A 17,215-nucleotide genomic window follows, 5' to 3' on the forward strand; every position below is an offset into this window, starting at 1 on the left:
TTGATGGAGTTTATATTTTTTTTTGTAAAGTGTAACTATGAGTTGTTGGCATGGAATCTTAAGATTTCCGAAAGATAAAACCGTGAAGCAATGATTCTTAAGTACACTTTACAATATAAATGCGATATAAAACTTATAAATTACATCATTTGAATTCCTATGTATGTAAAAAAAATCAGATACAAAATGAGTGACAACATGCAGTTTCAAAAAAAACAAATTTAATAATTATTACGTACTTGAGAAAAAAGACACATGTATATTATGGAAAACTAATTAACAAACAATGAGAGCTTTTGTGATTATAGATTAGGGGCACTTAGCAAAATATTTGCAATACAGACTTTGACCCGGGTTAAGGTAATTTTCGTGACCCACTTGTTGTTCATTGCAAAGTTTTTTGCAAGCATCCTGGCACATGGCAGGGGTAGCGTTTTTGATCACCTCTTTAACACATTGTTTTGAGACACAATGTTTGATACACATATCCGCATTAGAGATTTGTGCCGAAAAGATCATCGTGAACAAAGCCATAATGATCAGAACACTGCATGTTTTCTTCAAACTTTGAGCCTCCATAATAACGTAAAATGTATTGATATTGATTAAAATTATAATAAACAATATGATTTAGCTAGGTTTTGTCTAGATGATTTATATAGTGAAGGTAATGTTGTCTAATTGTAGAAAATTGGGTTGTTTTTTTTTGTTTTTTCTTTTGAATTGAAGGTTAAGTTCGTTTCTTGTTTTCTATCTTTAGAGGCTCTTCATCTCTGTGATCTATAGTAGTGTTTTTTGGTCATCGTAGTAAGCCAAAAAAAAAAATCAGAGAACGACTAAAACGTAGTGGAATTAACTCTACCGTCAAATTAACTATAACGATTTCGGTTCGGTTAGTGTCCGGTTAACAAAATTAATTCTGCCCGGTTAAGTCACTCCATGGCCTAACCCGACCCGACTCATCGATTAAGTCACAAGAAGCTTGACTTTATTTTTTCCCATCTCTCTCTTGAGTAGAAGAAATCGAGAAAGGTACTTTGCTCAATCTTCGTTTCCTCTTGTGGGTATGATCGCTTCTATGAATTAGATTGTTCTTTTTCATTAGGTATCTGATTTTGTTGTCGTTGTGTTCCCGTTATGTGATTGTGTGTTGTTCTTATTTTTTCTCCCCAGAATTTGATGTTCTTTGGTGATGATTCTTAATTGAGAAAACTTGCTTCACTAATTTATTATACGAAGTTAGGTCTTAAACAAGCTAATCTGAGCTATGAATTCGAGAAATTTTGAAAATTTGCTTAATGATTCTCGCATTTTCCTAGTTTTTTTTTCTTTTTTTTTTCTCCTTATTGTGCTGTCTTCTCAGTGCTGCTTTTGTCGAATTCGTTCTTCAAAGAGATTGCTTCAATGGTTGTGTTTTAATGTGCTCAAGATAGCTTTTTGTATTTGCCTCTCTTGGTTTCATGGAGATGAATCTGCAAACTTTGTAGCTCACTAGCCTTTTAAGTCTGTTGTTCCCAAGATTTATAGCTTTCTTGCTCCACATGAAAATATAGCCTGTTCACATTTCATTGCTGAGAAGTACTTCATTTCCATTTGAGTTTCTGTTGTCTAGTGAAAATTTTAATTGGGCATCGCTTCTTTTCAGTGACTGATCAAAAGATGGGAAGTCAGGAGAATGTGAAACACCTCGAGGAATGCACTGTTTCCAAGTCAGTTTCTTATTTCACATTTACAATAATAATGTTTGATTGTTTTGCTAGTCATTAGAAAGAGAAAGGAACATTTTTCTAGTGGTACTGGGAATCATAGTTTTGTCATTGAGTCATTAGTTACTTAGCCAACTCTTTAGTCAGTCATTTTCACTTCTCCATACCATCATGCTTAACCACTACTTGCTTTGATTTAGAAAAAGGAGTAACCTTAGCATCCAACTTAGTATTGATGGTGGTTTTCCCTTGGTCATAGCATCATGCTTAACAACTACAATGCTTTGATTTGCTAAAAGAAGTAACCTTAGCATCCAACATTGGTACCTAGTATCTTCTAATGTAAAATCACACTGTGGTTGTTGTTCTTTAAGTTGAAACATCCTAAAGTGTAAAAAGTTTCGGTTTTTTTGTGGGTGCAGTGCACTAGGGACATGGGTATTCTCAGTCCTAGGAGCATTGGTTGCAATCCCAGTGGGCATCAAACGCAAGTCTCTAGGTCCACTCGTCTTCTTTGGCACAACCGGAACAATGCTTGACATCATCATTGGTGTGAGTCAATGCGAGAGAGAACATGCAGAACACCAAATGAAGTTACTCCAAGACTCTCAGAATGCCGCAACAACCACAAACACAGAGACCGAGGATACTTCTTCCATCTCCTAATCTTCTTACATTAGTTTCAATAAGAGTACTATGATGTAATTTTGATGCCATTTACAAGTAACACTTGTTTCAAGATATTGTGACTTGCTTTGAGGAAAACAAAGACGCGAGCTTTTTGATGATTTTCGCAGCCTAAAACTAAGACCTCATAACCCCTCTGAAACTGAAACTGTGACGATCATCTGATATTGAAAGATGATTTGAGATAATACGATATACATATGAAACTGTTACGATCATATCTATATTATGAATGGATCAAATCTTGAACTCCAATATCAAATGGTATACAAAAAGGCATGTTCAAAGTTCACACCTTTAGCAACAAGAAACAATGCTTATACAAAAGAAACGAAAAAAGAAAACCATCTTATCTCACGAAACCGACACCGTTCTAAATCCAAAGAAGAGTAAGGAAGATTCTGACGAACTCATCAAAACTCATCCGACGACGAACCATCGGAGATAAGCCGAGAAACAGAGCGAGAGCACTAGGCAAATAGAACCAATCATCAGTTTCATGTCCGACTCTTCTCGTAGCCTTCGCATACTCACCGGCGCAAACGTGAGTCCGAGCATGGATAAACCGATTCTGATACTCGCAAACGTAAAACACATATCGGCTAGCTTGTTGAGCTCTGACGCACAGTAGAACGCCACGTGGCCGTTCTTGGTCGTCTCCGTCGGATCTGAAACGTCAAAATCAGAAGCTCGTTTGCAGATTCCGGTGAGAATGGCGAGCGAAACCGCTATGAAGAAACGATCGTTAACTCGACTAGTCTATTCTCTTAACTCCCGACCTCCATCTTCATCATCCATTGCACTTTTTTTGGAATCTTGCACGAAAAGAAAAAAAAACTAAAATTGAGACCTTGAAACGATGATTGATTAAAAGAAATTTTTTGGAGTTTGTTAAAGAGGGAAGGGGGAGGAAGAGGGGTTTATATATATAACTTAACCATGTACAATGGTACTTAAATGTAACTAATTTAACCATGGTTTACTATAGCTAGTAACCGTACTTGCTGTGCCGTGGGATGACTGATGATGACTCATGCATATGGACTTAAACGAAGGGGTCTGACTTCTTTGGTTACAAAATTTCGATAATTTGGTTACACAAATGTGGTTGGTTCCTAGATATTTTTATATTCAGCTTGGCTAAATAATTAGGAAAATATCTGAATATGGTTACACAACTTGTTACACCCATGTCAATAAGTCAGATTCATTTTTTTATACATAAAAAGATGAGGACCTACCGATGTGCGGATTTAGAGTAGAAGAAGAAGTAGTAGTACTAAGCGCAAACAAACCAACGAAGGTAGAGGGAGATCATCATGAAGTAAAACCCAATGAAAACAGAATATTGGATTCAAGCTGCCTCTGACTTCGCATCGGTATCCATGGTGCCAACTCCAACCACGGCAACGAGATAAAGATATACGAAATCTCGAGGATAAAAGAGTTATGAGCTATCCTATTCAACTTCGACGCCCAGTAGAACGCCGCGTCTCTGTTCTCTGTTCCCTTATTCGGATCTGAACTTTCGTCGAAACCCGCTGCGCGTTTGCATACTCCGTTTATTAGAACGAGCGCCACCGCTACGAATAAACGAACAGTTAAGCGACGAATCTCTTCACGACGTCTCACACGTTGCTCTTCCCGTTGTATCTCCACTGCTCCGTCTTCCATTGTTATCGGAATCTCGCCGGGAAACGATATTGGAGATTTGGGACGAAGATTGAGAGAGAAGAAAATAAAAATCAGAATAAAGGAAAAGGAGAAATTTTCTAGGAGTGGTTTTGGAGTTTGTTTAAAAGATGGGGTTTATGTAAACCTAACCATATGGTTAATATTTAATTTCAACAAACGAAAGTTGAAGCAGTAGTCTCATCCTATGACACGTGTAACTATGATTCATCGGATGGCTTATAAATACGCTACAATTACTTTTGTCCTCCTCTAAATTAAGATGGCTTTACTAAAAGTTATGGATAATTCAACTTAATAATATATATATGTGTTACGTGTTTGTGAGAGAACAATTTTAAGTAAGGAAAATTTACGATGATTCACTGATTCAACAACCTAAAACTAAAAGTGTTAAATTTCCATATCTTTAGACCGACTTGACTTGGCGTTTTCCCTTTTTGTTTGTTGCGATTCCTAGCTTGATTGGGATGCTCAGCTCGTGTGTATATTATATGAAGCCCTAGGAGGTCCTCGTCTGTATTTGATCAAATTACAGAGAGACAGACAAGAAGACAAATGTTGTTGAAAAGACATCGCTCGAGTGAAAACAAAACAGGAAAATGACAACGTCGCTCCAGTGAGGCATTGCTGCTACCAGTCCATGTTGTAGAGCTCATCCTCGAGAGGCTTCCTGTGAAATCTCTCCTAAGATTCAAGTCTTTATCCAAGCGTATCCATTGGTGATGGTTATTATAATAATAATAGTAATGGTTATTATGAAGCAGCTCCAAGGGATACAGTTTTGTTGGGGTCTTCCGTAGTTTCTAAGGTCAGGCTCCCTATTTCAAACTTGATGCTCTGCCATGGTAGTTGTGACGGTCTTCTATGCAGTTACTGTTCTCACACTCCTAGTGTCGTGATCAATCCCGCCACGAGATGGCAACAAAGTTTTCCTCTTTCCAACTACCAACAGCTCTGCATCGACATGTTCGAAAAAAAGCAGTATGGCTTCCCAATGCCTAAGCTTGGGTTTGGCAGAGACAAGTTTAGGGGCACTTACATCCGAATTTGGACTAGAAAACGTTACAACTTGTGAAGTTTTTGATTTTAGCACAAACGCTTGGAGGTACGTTGTCCCTGCTTCTCCTTATAGGATAAATGATGCTAGTTTTCCTGTGCATTTAGATGGGTCACTTTACTGGCTCACCCTTTGCGAAGAAACCAAGGTGTTATCTTTCGATCTTCACACTGAAACTTTTCAAGTCATTTGTAAAGCCCCCTTCCCTCGCTCAAGTGAACGTTTCAGGTCTGATAACTACATCATGTGCATCCTCAACAGTCGCTTGTGCGTATCCGAGAACAAGGGGCCAACCCAAGTGATATGGTCGTTAGATTCTTCAGGCGGCAACAAGACATGGAAGAAATTGTCTTCGATAGATTACGCAAAAACTTTGTCTGGGGTGGAACCCTTCCTCCCGTTGGCACCAATTGAAATTCTGGATGAGAATAAGTTATTGCTTCAAGATGATGGTTTGGTGATGCATGATCTCCATACCAAATCTTATGATTTACTCTTTGAACCTGAACCCATTGAATATCCTGTTTCTTATTTTCAAAGTTTAATTTCTGTTTCATCAAACTAATCACCTTGTTTTATTTAGCTACTTTTGTACCAATGTAAATTTTTTAAAATCATTATCTGCATTTGAATTTATATTTTGCATGACGAGGATACTGGTACAGTTGGGGTAGTTTACCCTTCTGAAGCTGAACCTGTTATCGATTCTTTGAAGAGGAGTGGTCGAAATCAGAATCGGGAAAAAGTAGAAATTATCTATGAGTGTATTGGAGTTTGTTAAAAGAGGATGGGTTATGTAAACCTAATCATGGTTAATATTTAACATGATTAGGTTATTGTAAACCTAATCATGGTTAATATTTAACAAACGAAAGTTGAAGCAGTAGTCTCATCCTATGACACGTGGAACTATGATTCATCGGATGGCTTATTCATACGCTACAATTACTTTTGTCCTACTCTAAATTAGTATGGCTCTTTCTTTACTAAAGCTGTGGATAATTCAACTTTAACAATATGTGTTATGAACAATTCAAGTAAGAAACTTTTTTTGATGATTCACTAACCTGAAACTAAGAAAGAACCCCATACATATCAATTTCTTTGTAAATTAGTTGTCATAAAGGGGGTTCACTGAATCCTTCAATAGACTACATTAAGGCCTATTCTTAAAAAGCTACGATTTTAAAACTGTTACGATCGATAAACATGGAGTGATAAATCTTGTTAATACGACAGTATCAATTAACACATTCGACCAACCTCTAATCAAGACGAAATACGATCGAGCAGTTATGGCGTGATATGGGAATCATAGTTTTGTCATTGTGTCATCAGTTATGTAGTCCACTCTTTTAGTCAGTCATTTTCACTTGTCCATACCATCATGGTTAACCACTACTTGATTTGATTTGAAAATAAGGAGTAACCCTTAGGTCCTTAGCATCCAACACTAGTAGTCGTATAATCGTATCTAGTATCTTTATGGTGTTAAACAGTTTGGTTGTTGTTCTTGAAATTGAAACATTCTAAATTGTTGACTACACTTGTTTCAAGATATTGTGATTTATCCATGTGTTTTGAGCAAACAAAGAAGCAAGCTTTAGATGATTTCTCAAACTAAAACTAAGAACCCTAAAGCTGAAGACTGATGTATTTGATTTCGAAAGCTTGTGGCTTTAGACTGCCTCCTGACGGAAATTGTAACACATGAAGTAGTACGATATACATTTTTAAATTAATCAATGTATAAATCTTGAACTTTACTCCAATATCAGATGGTATTCATAAACTCATGTTCGAAGAAACAAAGTTTCAACCTTTATATATCCGTGTTCAAAAACTAAAGAAGACAAAGAAAAAGAAAAAGCAGAATGAAAGGTTTATAACGATCACTAAAACGACACCGTTCAAAATCGAAAACAGAGGAAGGAAGGATTCAGGCGAACTCAAACTCATCCGACGACGAACCATCGGAGATAACCGGAGAAACAGAGCGAGAGCATTAGGCAGATAGAACCCATCATCAGTTTCATGTCCGACTCTTCTCGTAGTCTCCGCATCACCACCGGCGCAAACGTGAGTCCGAGCATGGATAAACCGATTCTGACTATCACAAACGTAAAACACATTCCGGCTAGCTTGTTGAGCTCTGACGCGCAGTAGAACGCCACGTGTTTGTTCTTCATCGTCACCGTTGGATCTGACACGTCAAAATCAGAAGCTCGTTTGCAGATTCCGGTGAAAATGACGAGCGAAACCGCTATGAAGAAACGATCGTTAACTCGACGAGCCTCTTCTCTTCTCTCACGACCTCCATCATCATCAACCTCCATTGCGATCAGAATCTTGCAAAAGCTTTTGAAACGAAACGATAAAAACAAAAATCAGAATCGGGAAAAAGTGAGAAAATTGTGTCTGATGGGTTTTGGAGTTTGTTAAAGAGAGGGAAAGAGGGGTTTATCTAACCTAACCATAGTTAAATTTTTAACCATGAACCATGGTTTATTTTTAACCGTACGTTTTCTAACCATGGTTTGTGTTTTATTAACCGTACGTGCCAAGTTTCAATGCGCGAGAGAGAGAGAGAGGTGATGATGACTCATGATATGGAACTTTACGAATATTTGGTTACTGTAAAACTATGTTTTTGAAATACTACTGCTTACATACCCAAAATAAAAAATACTACTGGTTGCAAAATTTCGATGATTTGGTTCCTAAAATTTTTATTCAGCTTGGGTTAATAAATATATATATCATTAATAACCATACGATAATCACTATCGTTTATATTGTTACTTTAATTTACTCTGATAAACGAAAGTTAAAGCAGGTTGCCTCATCTAACGACACGTGGAACGATGTATTGATCGGATGGCTCATAATAAATACGCTAAGTTACTTTGTCGTCTTCATCAAACTTGTTACTTCGATGTCAATTCATTGTTCTTTAAGCAACTCATGATCATACTAACATGGAATCAAGAAACAGTAATGTTCAAAACATAAACCCAAAGAAGAAGAAAAAAAAACTGTGATCAGATCCCCGGCGACATAGATGGAAGAAGTCACACAAACCAGCGAAGGTAAGCGGAGAAACAGAGCGAGACCAACAAGCAGATGAAACCCACAACGAGCTAGACATCGCAGTCTCGTCTAAGACTTCGCATCCGTCGTGCCATCACCACCGTCGCGAAAACGATCTGTATTATCACGATCATACACGAAATCTCCGCCATCCTGTTAAACTTCTTAGCCCAGTATAACGCCACGTGGTCTCCGTTCTCCGTTCCCGAACCGTCGAGACCAGTCACTCGTTTGCAGACTCCGGCGGATAGATTGAGCGAGACAGCGACGAAGAAACGGACGGTCAACCTACCAAGCTCTTCACGTCTCTCACGTTGTTCATCTTCACGTCTCTGATCAACAACTCCTCCATCACCATCCATTTGCGATCTGAATCTTGCGAGCAGAGATTAGGAAGAAAGATTGTGAAAAGCGTAGAATAGGTTTTTGTTTTGGAGTTTGTTAAATGAGAGGGAGGAATAATAAATGGTTTATATAACCTAACCTTGGTTAACGTTATAACTATTGACTATGGTTTATAATTTACTCCTGTCAAAAGGTCAAGCAACCCCGCGACGACGAAACGACAGGCCATCCGAAGAACCTCTTCACGTTCCTCATCACGAGTCGCTTCACGTCTCTCATTAACAACTCCTCCTCCATTCATGGCGATCCAGATCTTGCAGGAACAATCAAGATTTGAGAAGATGATTGTGTTGAAGGGGTTTTGGAGTTTTTGTTTTCTTTTTTGCTTTCTGACGTCCAGTTTTGGAGTTTTATAAGCAAGCATAAAGTGTTTATGTAAATTTAACCATGGTTAAAAGTTTAACCGTGAACCGTGGTTAATAATAACCGTACAATTTGCTAACGGCCGTGAGTGATGATGAACTGGTGATGACCCGAATATATATAGTTCTTATATCTAATAAAAAAAATCTCCTTTTCAATTATTCATAACCAAAAGAGAACCAAAACAATAACCGGGAATTGAACTTGAACTAGAAATAACTAAAAGTAACAAAACATAAAGTTTTTAAACCGAAAGGAGAACCAAAACAATAAACCAGAAACAGAAAACCACAATTAAGATCTTAAGCTAGCCTAGGGCTAGGAGGCATGAAGCTTGACGGAGCGAAAGGAGGAGTGGAGGAAGAACAAAAACATGACTCCAGCTTGGACGAAAAAGAGACCAACTAGAAACGTGTCTGATGGACTCAGCAGCCTAACGAGAAACAAACACAAAAACGAGAGAAGCGTTGAGAGGTAAGCCATCTTGATAAGCACGATGGAGACTCGCTCGTCTCGAAGTAGAACCCTACCAGCTGGGGACGGAGTTCCGTTGACCAGAACGTACAACGCCACGAGAGCAGAGACGAGGCCTAGATTGTTCAACGGCCATAAACACTGAGATGCTATCTTGATGGCTCGAAACGTCGTCGGATTCATCCCCGGAGCTGGATTTGTTGGGTTGAGACCGACCGGTGAGGAGAGATGTAGGATGACAGTGATGGAGACGATGTACAGCGCGGGACTCATCAATCGAATCCGATTCTCCAGTGCTGCAACTTGACGACGGTGAACATCCATATCTCAGCTGAATCTTGAGAGCAAATCTTGAGATCTTTAGACTGAATTGTTTTTTACTGTAGTATTGGAGGCTCTAGATTACATTAGAGGCTCCTCTTATATACAACACAGAGGAACTTTCTAGATTATGGAAACACTCTAGATTCATAACATGTGTCAGCTATCTACTCACATAGAGAAGTAATCGTAACGGTCTGATAGTACTAGCTAGCTCACCGCTCTCTCTCCAGCTGGTTTCCACACTTTCGTGGTCTCCTTCCTCTGTACGATAGTTTTGTCCTTTTGTTGAGTAGGAGGATGAACTTGGTGGACTGCTGGACTATTTTCTGATTTCTGTTGTTGGACCTGAAGTGGTGTTTTGAGCCCACAGCACCTTTATTGTGTTCTATTTCTTGCATACTCTCTCACATTCGAGAAAAAGTTTCATATTATTATTATCTCTTGAATCAAAACCTACATTTTGGTTATTAAAGTGTTTTCGTGGTCAATGCATTTATTTTGGTTTTGTAACCTTTTGGTTTGTTTAGTTATGTACTGTGGTTCACATAGAGAAGAGTAATTTTAAAAAAGTAAACTCATAGTTCCCACAATATTGTTTAGGTCCTAAGTTTCTCACATATTAATTAATTATATAATTAATTATAAAATAATTAAGCAATTCAAAGAGAATTTTAGCAAAATTAACCTTCCACTAGAGAACCCAAAGAAGGGTATTCAATCTTTTAAATAATATTTTTTTAATTTGTGTTTAATAATTATCAAACTTTAATAATCTAAAATGACAAAACAATTATTAAAAAATTTATATTACATAAAACTTTGGAATATTAAACATATTTTACAAATTTTGGAATATTAAACATATTTTACAAAATTTTACAACTTGTTTGGCATGTGATCAGATTCCAGTACAGAGAAACAGAGTGTGGCTTGGAGTTGCTTGTATGTTTTTGGCTCTCGTCCCTTTAGAGGAACCCATGGTGGTTTTCCCTTTTGGAGTTTGTGCAGGCAAGCCGTTGCCGCTGCAGCAAGCCTCACTGAACATGAAAGAAACGAGTCAATAAAACCAACAATGAAGTCATAATAGGAGGCAAAACTGTGATTCTTCAACGATAAGATTTGTCTGAGATCTCAAATTCTCCAAGATACACACCTTCCCAAGTGGCCATTGCAGGTACCAATCCGTAAACCATGTGAATAGGAGCCCATTCATCCATGTCCTTGCCCCAAATGAAAGTATCTCCGTCGATGATTCCAGCTCCATATGTCGTCTTAAGTGTTATAAGCTCACAAGGGCCTCTAGAACGGCGAAGTCGGTCCTTATACCACCAACCACCAGTCTTCATTATGACTGCAGTCTCAAAATACAGAGAGCAATCAAAAGGTTATGATCAAACACAAACGAAACAACAGAAAAGGAAACCACTTTCATCATATTCCTGCAATTCAACAACACTACAACAGGAAGAGGAAGCATGTTCTCCGCTACTTCTCTCCCCATTCTCTCAAGACTCTTTCCGTCTCTCTCTCTCGACGACACGGTTTTGGAATTGGGATAATGATGATACGATACGAAAGCTCCCCCGATCTACTGATTTACCGGTCTCGATCTCAATCGCCATTGTGTCGCCGTTTTGGGTCGAGAGAGAAGAGAGAGAGAGAGGGAAAGAAAGAAAAAAATAGCTTTATATTTAATCATCAGCCAATCCCAAGTCACCACGTCGCGTTTCTCATAGGGTGCTCAAATTGCTTTCCAAAGGATGGATTCTCGGTTTATGACAGCTTTAAAATTTAAAAGCCTTTAGATGATCATGAAATGTCGCATAGAGTTTTAATCCAAAAACACTTTTTTTTTGTCATCTGCATATAGAAATCAGTTCAAAAGTATTTGATGAAACTCAACACTTCTCCTTAAAGAAGCAACATTATATAGATATGTTATTCATAAGACATAAAAATATAATATCCATCCAAATACATGCTTTGAATGATTACATGCATCTTCACTTATACTGAACATATGGGTCATAAACCGACGACATTCCATTGATAGAAGACGAAGAACCACCAGTACCAGTACCAGAACCGGATCCATCCTGACCAGACCCGTTTTGGTAGTAGCGACCACCACCCATACCCATGGTTGGATCAACCATACCATAACCGTAAGGACCCGAAGGAGGTAGGCTATGTGGTGGGCCGTGAAACCCAATACCATTTCCTCCATAGGTTTGTCTGAACGACACTGCAGGTTCACCTCTAAGGGCCGACCCACGATCGGTCTCTATCTCACGGTACCGGTTAATGTACAGAGTGAGGGGATCCACGTAGTTATCGAACCCAAGCTTGCTCATAGCCCAAAGGATATCTTCAGCAGTTATGGTCTTACGCTGCTCACGCTGGCAACGCTCGTTGGCTTCACCGGTCACAAAGCTGATGTACTCCGAGACGCATTCTTGAATCGTTTCTTTAGCGTCGTCGGAGATTTTGGCGTGCGCCGGTAAGCTTTTACGCATGATCCTTATCACGTTAGCGATTGGCATGTATTGGTCTTGCTCACGAGCCATACATGGTTGTTGCTGGACCGCTACACCCTTGTTCTTGTCACTGGTGCCACCGGCTGTGACGACTGAGCTGGTCATTGAGTTTGGGTTACTGAGCTGGTCCGAATTCAATCCTGTTCATAGTTAAAGAAATTTTTACCTCATTAATAAAGTAGAAATGAAAATTAAATTTATAGTAATATGATAGAAATTGTATACTACTACCTCCTTTTCAAAATATAAGAGGTTTAAAGTGAAATCACGCAGATTAAAAAATAACTAATTTAAAAAAATTCAACTAATTATAAATAAGATTTCATAAAATAAATAATAAAAAAATAGGAAAATAATATAAAAGTTACTAAAAAAATTGAAAATATCTTAAATTATGAAACAAAAAAAACCTCTAAAACATTTTATATTATGAAAGGGAGGGAGTAGTAGAAAAGAAGAAATATCAAATCATGGGACACGTTCTTAGTTACGGACCAATAAGATGAGAGATAAGTATTGTGGGGTCTAATTTTGGTTGAATAGACTGTTCAGATTCTTGCCGTTACGTTTTGTGAATTATACTAGAACGAAAATGTCAAAAGGATCTTTCCTCTTCTTGAAATACTTCAAAATAATCGCGTATTCCCGAAATATTTGTTAGAAAAAACCAAAAACTCAAAAATTTGGAGAAGAACATCAATTAATTTACAGAGAAAAAGGTATGACTCAGTTAAGTGGACATTTATTTCATGTGAAGATTCCCAATGGTAAACGTTAAAAGAATCACAAGATTAAAGTTAAGAAAATCCATACTAGTAAAAGAAAAAATTTGGACAAAACTACTACTAATATTAATATATTTTGAATTAGAACTCTGACTAATATATAGTACTTGGGACGACTAAGGCATAAAGATAAATGTTTGATAAAAATATATAAAGGTATTTTTAATTTACAGTAGATGTTTTCAGGAAAACGAGAATTTCGTTTCGAAAGGAGAAAAACTCAGCCGTTACAATGAGTAAACTAAACATAAATTTTGAAAACAGGGGAAAACGATACTCACAAACATTTCTAGTGCATGCTCGAGTACATTCAATGAACACATATATCTGAACTATCAAAGATCATTCGCCGTTCAAAACATTGACTCATGCATGCATGTAAATAATCACCTGCTCCGAGCAATTCCTAAAACCTCTACAGAAAATCTAATTTTCAAGACAGAGAAACTCTCTACTTCATTTGGTTAGAAAGACACATAAAAATCATAAAGCAAGTCTCCGATTTTTCATGAGCATAGAGGTATATGGAAGGAGGCAAGTATGAATATATATAAACGACCACTTATATTGATTAACAGAGTTGGGTCTGGGTAGCTGATAGGGAGAGAAGGGAGCTCCACGTTCCATTGTTTCTCTGCCGTCTTTTCTTTTTCTTTCTTCTTTATAAAATAATTATTTGAGTGATTTGTTGCATGCCAAGAGAGGTTGATGGTTGAGTGGTTTTATAGAGAGATGATACAAATGGCAAAGGAGGCGGTTCTTACGAGGTCGCCATATCTCTTTCCCATTGGCTAAATTCATTGGCTTAGTGACCAGTCAAACTAACCCCACTGCTCTTCTCTCATTGGTTCTTTGTTTCACTAATTACCAAAGCTAATTAAGTAGAAAATACTCTTAAGAATGATTGGATAAGAAGAAGATTTGTATGCATATGAGGCTCTCTTTGTTTGTAGATAAATGTTGTTTTAACATTTTTCATAAACATGATTAATCAAGAAAGTATTAGTTTATCGAACGGCTGAGAAAGATTTACATGGCGTTATTCTGCTTATATGTTTGACCGGTAATTAATGAAAATGTTCGTTTCGTTGTAAATACATTATTTCTTAATTAATGAAATTAAAAATCATTTTGAAAAGATTCTTTTTGAAATATTATTTTTTGGTATACTATATATAAATATGTATTATGAAAATGAGCTGTAAATACATAGTAAATATACTGTTTAAAAAATATATATTATTTTTAATTTATTTCTATTTAAATTAGCGATTCAAATATTATAAGGAAGATTACAAAACTTTAGTAGCAAAAGATATTGGTGTAGATGTATGTTACATTTGAATGTTGCTTTACATTTTCTAATTCGTACTGAACCAATAAACTTATAAACCAACACCACAACAATACAATGGTTAAGAACGATTCATGTAATGTTATCTATTTATTAGTTTCTATCCATTTATATTTTGATAAATTTGATAGAAACAATTCAAGAAAAGTTACAAACATGAATATCTGCTACACAAATTTATTAATTCAATAATTAATAATTTAATAATTAATAATTATTCTTGGTATTATTTATCTTGAATAATTAATAATTATTCTTGGTATTATTTATCTCAGTGAATATCTGCTACACAAATTTTATTTTTGTTTGGTCACATGTCTATGTAAGAGCAAATTTATCACATGTCCAAGAAGCTCTCTGGATTTCGCTGCAAAGTTTTTTTTGCAAGCATTCTCATAAAAAAGAATGGTTACCTTTTAACAGTTCTCTTACATTGATTTGTGACGCAATGTTTGGGACATACGTACGTATTAAATTTTGTTTGTGTAATTATAGAAATTATTTGTTTTCAAATTCTAAATATCAGTTTTTAATTTTTGTTAATTAGTTATTTTTCTGTTGTTGTTACTATATGGCAAATACTTTTTGCTACAGATACTTTAGTAAAATGATATTAAAAAATTTCAGAAATAATTAGTGAATGAATAGTATATCTAAATTTGCTATTCCATGCCAATAATATCTATTTAGACAACTAAAAAAATAAAGCACAACTAAGCTTTATACATTTTGTTGGTTGTATACATCCAATGAGAGAGAAACAAAAAACAAATTAAAAAACGTACAATTGCTAAAAATTGACAATTAGTTTTACTATATAACTCACCTAGATTAATTACCCACCAGATCATCTTCTTCACAAATCATAAACAAAGAGTAAAAATAGTCATTTACCATTTGCAGTAATCATCATCTCACGTTATGGCAATTCAAACGTTGAAGAAAACATGCAGTGTTTTCATGGTTGTAGTTATATTAACGATGATGTTTTCGGCACACATTGCTTATTCCAACAATGTAGAAATGTGTGTGAAACATTGCGTCCATCAGTGCTCGAAATCAGCGAAAAAACCCACTCCTACAACATGTGAAGAAACTTGCAAAAAAGGTTGTAACAAACAATTAATCAGTAAGGAAGATAACCTTCGAGTTCGTGATGGTGATAATATTGTCGATTTACTTTGTGACAATAAACTTCTTAACGGATGCAAACTGGCTCAACTGAAACTCATGTTATTTTTATTTTCGGTATTATTATATGTATGTATCTATTTGATATCACCATAACGTATTATACCTTATATCATTGACATAATATGTATGTAACTTCCATTATTTATTCTCGTGTATCCTTTGATTATTTTTTGCAAACTAATATGTTCACGTCAACAGGCATCATAATTTACTTACTAAATAGCAGATATATATTTAATTATTATTTTTGCAGAAAACTAAGAGGATTTAAGTTGTAAGTTTCTATTCTTACAAACTATAAGTATTCTATTTTATAGCTGTAGCTATAATTTGGAAGAAGCTCTCTGGTTTGCATTCTCATTAAAAAAAAAAAAAAAATTGTTGCCTTTTTAAAAGTTTCCTCACATTGATTCGTGACGCAATGCTTAGGACATACACATACGTATTTACCCAAAAGCTGATGACCAGATTAATGGTTATATATAGTTAAAAAAAAAATTGACCCAAAAAAAGTTATATATATAATGCTACGAGCATGTCGCTTTGTTCCTCCAGTTGGCCTAGTCTTCTCATTTGGAGCCATCACTTTGCATTTCTACTTCCTGTATTTGGAATAACCACCATTAGAAAAAAAAATAAAATGAGCAAAATATTGGAAGTTTGAAGAACCCACACGGCCACACCATTTGATTTCTTTCAAATTATTAAGCCTAAAGTGGTTTCTTTTTTTTGGGCAAAACCTTAACTGGTTTAATTTCTATGTATGGAACCATCTTATATATATAGAATAATAAGAAGAAGTAATTGCTATATCCATGCAATAGAATCCACTAATTAAACAATGCTCGCGTAGAACTGCACACATAAATATTACCTAAAACATATTGATATTCATATATTCATTGTTTGTCGGTTCTATAATTTGTGCATGAGTAAAATATTCAAAGTGATTAGTGATAGAAGCAGTATGTTAAATGAGTAAAGTTGAATTTCACAGTATGTTATAAGATTATATATTTCTTTGACAACTTTTTATAAGTCTGTTTAAGTCATTTTATTAATTTTAACTTTCTCTTTTCAAAAACAGCAGCACAGGTTGTAAAAATGTTTCTTTTATTTTGAATATAATTTAGTCTTATTTTTTTAAAAAATTGATTTATATATATATATATATATATTAATTTTTCTTGTTTTATTTGTTTCTAAATCTTTGTTTTTTGCGTTTAAAAGATAATTTCTTGATGAATCATAAACTCTTGCTATGCACATAAATTTGTAGCAACATGTGGTTACATAATAAACCAAAATCCCATATATATCAAAATTTGCAATTCCATGCCAATAATATCTGTTCGGACAACTAAACAATTAAAGCACAACTAAGCTGTACAATTTGTTGATTCATCAAGAAATTGTTGGTTGTAACTTGTAACCATCCCATAAGAGAGAACAATAAACAATTTGAAAACAATTGCTAAAAAAGGACAACATTAGTTTTACTATATAACTCACCTAGCTAGATTAATACCCACCAAATCACTTTC

General features: G+C 35.8%; 3 protein-coding genes and 3 pseudogenes across 8 annotated transcripts; 2 read left to right on the forward strand and 4 right to left on the reverse strand.

Moving 5' to 3' along the window:
- The first annotated feature begins 902 nt into the window (after positions 1-902).
- On the forward strand, positions 903-2,494 carry LOC104776313 (uncharacterized). 3 transcript variants are annotated; one of them, XM_010500350.2, is made up of 3 exons: positions 903-1,032; positions 1,646-1,709; positions 2,129-2,494. In XM_010500350.2, exons 2-3 carry the CDS (start codon positions 1,660-1,662, stop codon positions 2,370-2,372), a joined length of 294 nt encoding a protein of 97 aa, XP_010498652.1. In that variant the 5' UTR covers positions 903-1,032; positions 1,646-1,659; the 3' UTR covers positions 2,373-2,494. The 3 variants fall into 3 exon arrangements, with proteins under 3 accessions (XP_010498652.1, XP_010498653.1, XP_010498654.1); XM_010500351.3 differs by having other exon boundaries at positions 982-1,064; XM_010500352.3 differs by having other exon boundaries at positions 1,026-1,105.
- A 261-nt stretch (positions 2,495-2,755) lies between these two features.
- On the reverse strand, positions 2,756-3,309 carry LOC104776314 (uncharacterized; annotated as a pseudogene).
- A 1,038-nt stretch (positions 3,310-4,347) lies between these two features.
- Positions 4,348-5,710, forward strand: LOC109130415 (F-box protein At1g11270-like; annotated as a pseudogene).
- A 1,197-nt stretch (positions 5,711-6,907) lies between these two features.
- Positions 6,908-7,527, reverse strand: LOC104778819 (uncharacterized). Its single transcript, XM_019242403.2, has one exon. It carries the CDS (start codon positions 7,479-7,481, stop codon positions 7,101-7,103), a length of 381 nt encoding a protein of 126 aa, XP_019097948.1. The 5' UTR covers positions 7,482-7,527; the 3' UTR covers positions 6,908-7,100.
- A 758-nt stretch (positions 7,528-8,285) lies between these two features.
- LOC104776316 (uncharacterized) lies at positions 8,286-8,597 on the reverse strand. Its single transcript, XM_010500353.3, has one exon. It carries the CDS (start codon positions 8,595-8,597, stop codon positions 8,286-8,288), a length of 312 nt encoding a protein of 103 aa, XP_010498655.1.
- Positions 8,598-11,688: 3,091 nt separating this feature from the next.
- Positions 11,689-13,837, reverse strand: LOC104776317 (nuclear transcription factor Y subunit B-9 pseudogene; annotated as a pseudogene). 3 transcript variants are annotated; one of them, XR_015590814.1, is made up of 2 exons: positions 13,405-13,837; positions 11,689-12,478 (listed from the first exon to the last, which is right to left on the reverse strand). The product of XR_015590814.1 is annotated as a nuclear transcription factor Y subunit B-9 pseudogene, transcript variant X1 (transcript). The 3 variants fall into 3 exon arrangements; XR_015590815.1 differs by having other exon boundaries at positions 13,683-13,816; XR_015590816.1 differs by having other exon boundaries at positions 13,514-13,659.
- Between the last annotated feature and the right edge of the window lie 3,378 nt (positions 13,838-17,215).

The sequence above is a fragment of the Camelina sativa genome, chromosome 3 (genome assembly GCF_030686135.1).
Source record: "Camelina sativa cultivar CO46 ecotype springtype chromosome 3, ASM3068613v1".
NCBI lineage: Eukaryota > Viridiplantae > Streptophyta > Magnoliopsida > Brassicales > Brassicaceae > Camelina > Camelina sativa.